Raw genomic sequence first — 6,813 nt, 5'->3', positions numbered from 1 at the left:
TAGCAAAAAGTAAATTATTTTAGGTATTGATACTTATTGAACCAAGAGATATGTAGGATAATTGAAAAGAAACATAATAATGCGTTATTAAATTTTGATAAATTCATTCAAATCAATTTTTCTCACTACCAAAATGAAACTAGTAGGCCTAATATCCTCCTTAGCAATTTCTTCATTGAGTAGTTTAGCATAATTATCAAATATACGGTCGATGATTCCTTCTCCAAAGTGAAAACGGATCATGGACTCTTGAATAGCTCGGACAGCCATAGCCACAGTTGTTCCATAACTCTCACCATTCCTACCTATTCTTTCAGTTTCAAACATCTCGAATCGATCAATGGCGAAGGATCCTTGTTTTAGAACTTCATCTTCAATCTCATCTTTAGATGGAGCATAGAAAGGGACATCATAAGAGTCTAACTTCTCTTGGTCAATTTCTCCCTGCACATAAGTTACATATATACAATCAACTAAATGGTGGGCTTCAAAGTTTATATTGGAAGGCCCCAACACCAACAGTTATTTATTACATATATGAAATAAACTAAATGGGAATCAATTTAAATTAAAGGGTTATTTCCCTAATGGCCCCCTACTTTGTGACCAGCTTCCTGCCTGGCCCCCTACTTTACAAGAAATACCCATATGGCCCCATTCCGTTATAACACCGTTACTCTCTCTCTTCCATTTCTTTTCTCTCTCCTCCAACATGTTTTCTCTCTCTGCCACCTCGTTAAACCAGCCACATCATCGTCTTCACCGGCAGGGTCGCCGGCCGGCCAAATTTCCGGCCGGCGACCTTCAAATTATTTTTTTCTCTCTCTTCTCTCTTCTCTCTCTCTCTCTAAAAAAAAAAAAAAATTTTTTTTTTTTTAAATTCTCTCACCTCTCTCTCTCTAAACTCCGGCGAAGGGAAACCTTCGCCGGAGCTAGGTCTGTTCGTCACGAACAGACCACGATCTGGTATGTTCATCACGAACAGACCCTGATCTGGTCTGTTCGTGATGAACAGACCTAGCTCCGGCGAAGGTTTCCCTTCGCCGGAGTTTAGAGAGAGAGAGGTGAGAGAATTTTTTAAAATTTTTTTTTTTTTTTTAGAGAGAGAAAAAAAATAATAATTTGAAGGTCGCCGGCCGGAAATTTGGCCGGCCGGCGACCCTGCTGGTGAAGACGATGATGTGGCTGGTTTAACGAGGTGGCAGAGAGAGAAAACATGTTGGAGGAGAGAGAAAAGAAATGGAAGAGAGAGAGTAACGGTGTTATAACGGAAGGGGGTCATATGGGTATTTCTTGTAAAGTAGGGGGCCAGGCAGGAAGCTGGTCACAAAGTAGGGGGCCATTAGGGAAATAACCCTAAATTAAAATACCCTATATTATAATTTTCTTGGGGGAGAATTTTTTATATATATCGTTCTCCACAATGTTGGGCTTGATCTCTGGTTGTGAGGTTCTTGGTCCTCAACTAAAATCATGTGAATCATTTGAAAAAGAAACTCAGGGAGTGGTCCGATTATTAAATGGGTTATGGGCCTGAGATTTTTGTACCTCACAAACTAAGCGGGCGATTGATCGAGTGAAGAGTTCCCAGAGAAACGCGTTTCCACGGTCAACATGTTCTTGGCCTTCCCTACCCAAGAACATCAAAACCATCCGACCACCTGAAACCAGCTCCTCTGATCTTGATAGAAGGAAACCAGAGAAGTCATGTTGGAATTGAGACAAGTAGGCCTTACACACCATTGAAGGGCTTGATTCACATATGTAAATGCACCCTTTGTTTATTGACCTCCCTTCTTCATCATATAATGCTGGAGGAACCTACAAAATTTTTTCAAAAGCAAAGCTTTACTCACATTTTCATGTTGTACATACTCTTAACATTATGTAACAAAATAGACGAAAAATTGGTCAAAATTCTAGAGCTATTGTTTTTTCTAAAGGTTTTCCCAATTAGAACTGAAGTTGAAGTTTCATTTGATCATCCTTTATAATGGAAATAAATATTTGAGTTAATTCCTATATGGCCCCCTACTTTGTGACCAGCTTCCTTTATGGCTCCCAAATTTCTGTAAATTCAAATATGGCCCCCTATTTTCATGGAAATGTCATAACTACCCTTCCCATTAATATATTTTCAAAATAAAATTAAAAACAAAAACCTAAATTCCACCTCACTTCCCTCTCCACCACTCATCTCTCTCCACGTCACCTCTCTCTCAAACTCACCTCTCTCTCTCTCCAAGTCAGCACTCTCATGAAGGTCGCCGGCCGGAAAATTTTCCGGGCGGCAACCTTCAAACTTAAAAAAAAAAAAAAAAATTTTTTTTTTCACTCACCTCTCTCTCTCTCTCCAAGTCAGCACTATCATGAAGGTCACCGGCCGGAAAATTTCCCGGCCGGCGACCTTCAAACTTAAAAAAAAAAAAAATAAAATAAATTTCCCACTCATCTCTCTCTCTCTAAAAATTCCGGCGAAGGGAAACCCCCTTCGCCGGAATTTTTAGAGAGAGAGATGAGTGAAAAATTTTTTTTTTCTTTTTTTTAAGTTTGAAGGTCGCCGACCGGGAAATTTATAGTGCTGACTTGGAGAGAGAGAGAGGTGAGTGAAAAAAAAAAAAAAATTTATTTTTTTTTTAAGTTTGAAGGTCGCCGGCCGGAAAATTTTCCGCCCGGCGACCTTCATGAGAGTGCTGACTTGGAGAGAGAGTGAGGTGAGTTGGAGAGAGAGGTGACGTGGAGAGAGATGAGTGGTGGAGAGGGAAGTGAGGTGGAATTTAGGTTTTTGTTTTTAATTTTATTTTGAAAATATATTAATGGGAAGGGTAGTCATGACATTTCCATGAAAATAGGGGGCCATATTTGAATTTACAGAAATTTGGGGACCATAAAGGAAGCTGGTCACAAAGTAGGGGGCCATATAAGAATTAACTCTAAATATTTTGATGTCAAAAATTAAAACTGACGGTCAAGTGGAATTTACACAAATTTCACCATATGAGATGCATTAAATATTGACAATATTCTTTGCCCTAATTAAAGTAAATCCGAATTCTGACGGACTACTGGATTACATGAATGGACTTACCAATGAAGCTCTTGCGAAGAAACCGTAGCCTTTTGTAGTGATCGATCAACTAACAAAATTATTTTTGTAGAAAAATATGACCAACTAACATAGGTCTTAAATTGCTTTGATGTGCTTTTTAGGTCTAATTATCATGCTGACCATGGGTGACAATGACAATATTTGATAGATGATGTGGGTTGCACTTCTCAAATTCATCTATTAAGTCAATGCAAATCTGATTGTTTGTTATTTAAGTCAATTGATTAATGAGTGCATCTTGTGTTGCTTGTGGGACTAGACACATATATGGACAAAGATTTTGTGCACTATGCATCCCAGCCACAAGATATGGTCAAAGATTTTATGGAGAGTGCCTTTGCTTTTACCTCAACACTATCACTAACATTGCTTTTTATAGTGTAAGTGGTTTTTTAAAATATTGGATAAAGTATAAAAAAAACTTAAAAATTCACAATAAGCATATCTTTTGCTAGTGAAATTGCGTCACATAAGTATTTAACCAAAAAAGGGTATGATTCTTGTGACAGAACTAAAAGTGAACTTATGGAGCAAGAGCTCTATAATGAGTTCATCTAGGTTTACTAATGGCCTTGGTACCTTTATAAAAAATTGTTATCTATTTATTTAATCCTGTGTCAGTTTTCGTAACATACCACAAATATTAAAATTTGGGAGCTATTATGTGTTCAATTCTTTTTCTAAATTCTTTTAGTAATATATAATATATGAATATGATTACTGCAGTGAAGCTATAAACGATTACATCTGGTTTATGAAATGGTGGTTGATGAACCAAAATGACTAGTATAAGTGGCACATGTACAAGTCATTAGGTTCATCTAAGATCATGTACTTTTTCCCCTTTATGAAAAATATTGAGACAAAGAATCTGTGTTTTTTTAATTTCATCATGTACTCGTTCCTTTACCGTATAAAAGGAAAATACCACTTCGCCTTACCAGAAAATGACCCAACATGGTCCAACCAAACAAAAAACTGAACTTGAGGGTGGATGTCATGTTCAATCTTTGTTTGGTCAAGACAAATTTGTCGGACAAGAACCAAAGTGGAGTATAAAGATAAATCAAGCTTATTGGTGCATGAGTAAACCAATATATGGAAGATCAAACTCATCAAATTGATTACCTTAGCCCTAATAAGTTACTGGAGAAGGGCATTAACGGCAGTCTATACTTTACTTTTCAAAATAGTTTAAAAATTATTTTAGTAAAAGTATGTGGTCGGGATGATGTCATTAATTATAAGTCAAACTGTGGCGAAGATTGTAGTTACGAAAGACTTACTCTGGAAAGCCAGTGCAAACTGTGAGAAGAATGAATGAAGTGTAAACTATTAGAAGGAAAAAGTCTTCCATAAAAAGAACCAGGAACTCCAGCTATGAAAACCAATGGTTTTGATGAATTACTATTAACATCTTTCCTGCAAATTCCTTTTCCATTAATGAGTTCTTTGTAAAATTCTGGTAAACCAATGAAGATTGAATTGAAGTCATTGCTTGGTAGATCATTAAGTGAAACCCTAAATTCAGGTGTTGGTATCAACATCTTGCTACTTGTTGCATCAATAGCATCGACGATTTCTCGAATAACAGATAAAGTATTTGGTCCAGATGAACAACCCAAATCTGCTATTGACAAGCTTTCTGGTGTAGATTTCATGTACAAGTCCACTATGGTTTCAATTGTGATGTGCTTTACCATATCCAGTGCTCTTTTCTGTCCATGAAAAGTAAAACCCACATTTAAGACTAACTCTAGAGAGAGAGAGAGAGAGAGAGTTTAGAGAGTTTCGAGATCGAGAGAGAGAGAGAGAGAGAGAGAGAGAGAGAGAGGAACCTGTAGAGATGAGTTCTTGGCATAGCTTTCATCTCCAACTCCTCCTTTCATGTGGAAGACTTTCTCTACATCCATTTCTATTGAGTTTGGGTTTTACTTGTTGGTTTCATCTTTTACTTTTATAGACTTTTTTTGGTCAAATTCTACCATTCCTTTTTCTCCTAATATGAATTGGTTTTTTTTTTTTTTTTTTTTTTTTTTTTTTTTTTTTTTTTTTTTTTTTTTTCTGTTGAAGTAATATGATTTTTTTTTTTTTTTTTTTTGTTGAAAAGTAATATATTAATTAGCTAGAAATTGGAGTTCTATTACAATACAACTTACAAAGAAAATAAGGTACATGTTTCCAAACCTTCGATCTGTTTTTCTTTCTTGCCCATTTAGCCAACTTATCTGCTGCTTTATTGAAGTTTCTGCTAGTATGTGAGAATTTTACTATTTCCAACCTCCTTTTTATTTCTTGGATTCTATTAATATATATTTGGGATTGCCATTGAATATTATTCTTTCCTTTCTGTAGATATTTTATGATATTAATGTCGTCACTTTCGATAATGATTCTTTTATATTCATGAGATTCTGCCCATTGCATTCCTTTGAGAATAGCAATGGCTTCACCTTCCTCCGGGTTTCTGCTTCTAGAAGTGTATGAGACAGCTTCGACTAATTTAGATTCATTGTCATGGATGATTAAACTGATACCTGTAATACTTTGTGTGTCTATAAATGATGCATCCACGTTGATTTTTAAAAAGGACGTTTCAGGGGGGTTCCATTTTCCTTGATCTTTTTTGGTTTTTGTGTGATTAATTTTTTGATTTTGTGAGAAAGTCGTAATGATAGAAATAATTTTGTCTAGCGTATTGATTTCATGTTGAAAGCAATGGTCACATCTCGTCTTCCATATGTTCCACATAATAGTAGCATAATGAATTTTGTTAGCTGTGTAAGCCGTTTGGGAATTAAGTTCCCAAGAGAATATCCATTCTCTAACAGATATTATATTTTCAGAAATAATATTAAAGTAGAACCAAATATTTTTTGCCAGCGGACAGTGGAGTATGGCGTGCTCAATGGATTCTATCTCATTACAGTTCGGGCAGTTGGGGTTATTATCAATATATTTTCCTATCCTATCCTTGACTGGGAGGGCTTTAATACAAATTTTCCATAAAAACATTTTTACTCTAGGAACAACCGGGATAGACCAAAGAAAGTTCCAATTAGGAGAATGGGGTTGGGGTGAGTTCATACTAATGCAAAGGTGTTGATACATGGATTTGACACTAAATTTACCTGTTTTAGTTAGAGTCCATTTTCTTTGGTCTTCACTTTGTATCGATATTGGGATCGTTAAAATAAGATTCTTAGTAGCAGTATCAAACTCATTATTAAGAAGGGTCTTGTTCAAGTTACCTTGATCAATAAGCTGGGACACCTTAGATAGGTTAGAATTCTGGTTATAGGGAATATCTTAATACCATAGAAGTAATATGATTTGGTTGTTAAATAATTATGGTACTATATGGCCTTATTTTCAAAGGTGAGAGGTGGTGGGACCTAAGATTTAAGTCGGAGTTCCTCATCTTCTCATCGCTCTCCTTCTCTTCTCTCTCTCTTTTTTCTCACGCTCTCTCTTCTCTCTCTTTCGTTTTCAAACCAGATCTCGTCTGGCTTGAGACTAAAAGAGGATTGGTCTTGTTGCCTCTTGAAACCAGAGATCTGAAGGAGGGGCCCCTCCCTTTCGCTGGACAGAGATGATAGAAGAAGAGAGGGAGGGAGACTCTCCTTTTTCTCACGCTCTCTCTTTCGCTTTCAAACCAGATCTCATCTGGTTTGAGACTAGAAGAAGATTGGTCTTGTTGCCTC

At 36.4% G+C, this 6,813-nt stretch overlaps 1 protein-coding gene across 1 annotated transcript; it reads right to left on the bottom strand.

Annotated features, from left to right (window-relative positions):
- Nucleotides 1-5,120, bottom strand: LOC147565193 (putative methyltransferase TCM_000336). Its single transcript, XM_086651695.1, has 4 exons — nt 4,948-5,120; nt 4,396-4,827; nt 1,549-1,821; nt 1-444 (listed from the first exon to the last, which is right to left on the bottom strand). The coding sequence occupies exons 1-4, from the start codon at nt 5,020-5,022 to the stop codon at nt 88-90; spliced, it is 1,137 nt and encodes a 378-aa protein (XP_086507821.1). The 5' UTR covers nt 5,023-5,120; the 3' UTR covers nt 1-87.
- Between the last annotated feature and the right edge of the window lie 1,693 nt (nt 5,121-6,813).

This window comes from Eschscholzia californica, unplaced genomic scaffold (genome assembly GCF_041429995.1).
Source record: "Eschscholzia californica isolate CP2 unplaced genomic scaffold, dmEscCali1.0.p SCAF_1, whole genome shotgun sequence".
Taxonomy (NCBI): domain Eukaryota; kingdom Viridiplantae; phylum Streptophyta; class Magnoliopsida; order Ranunculales; family Papaveraceae; genus Eschscholzia; species Eschscholzia californica.
The sequence above is the reverse complement of the archived record's forward strand: the minus strand, read 5'-3'. Positions and strand labels throughout refer to the sequence as shown.

Bases quoted from the DNA above. Each gene is read 5' to 3' on its own strand.
- LOC147565193 (XM_086651695.1), bottom strand. From the start codon at position 5,022: ATGGATGTAGAGAAAGTCTTCCACATGAAAGGAGGAGTTGGAGATGAA. The intron at 4,828-4,947 runs GTTCCTCTCTCT...TTTCATGGACAG, and splicing joins CCAAGAACTCATCTCTACAG to AAAAGAGCACTGGATATGGT. The intron at 1,822-4,395 runs GTAAGTCTTTCG...AAAATTTTGTAG, and splicing joins GTTTGCACTGGCTTTCCAGA to GTTCCTCCAGCATTATATGA.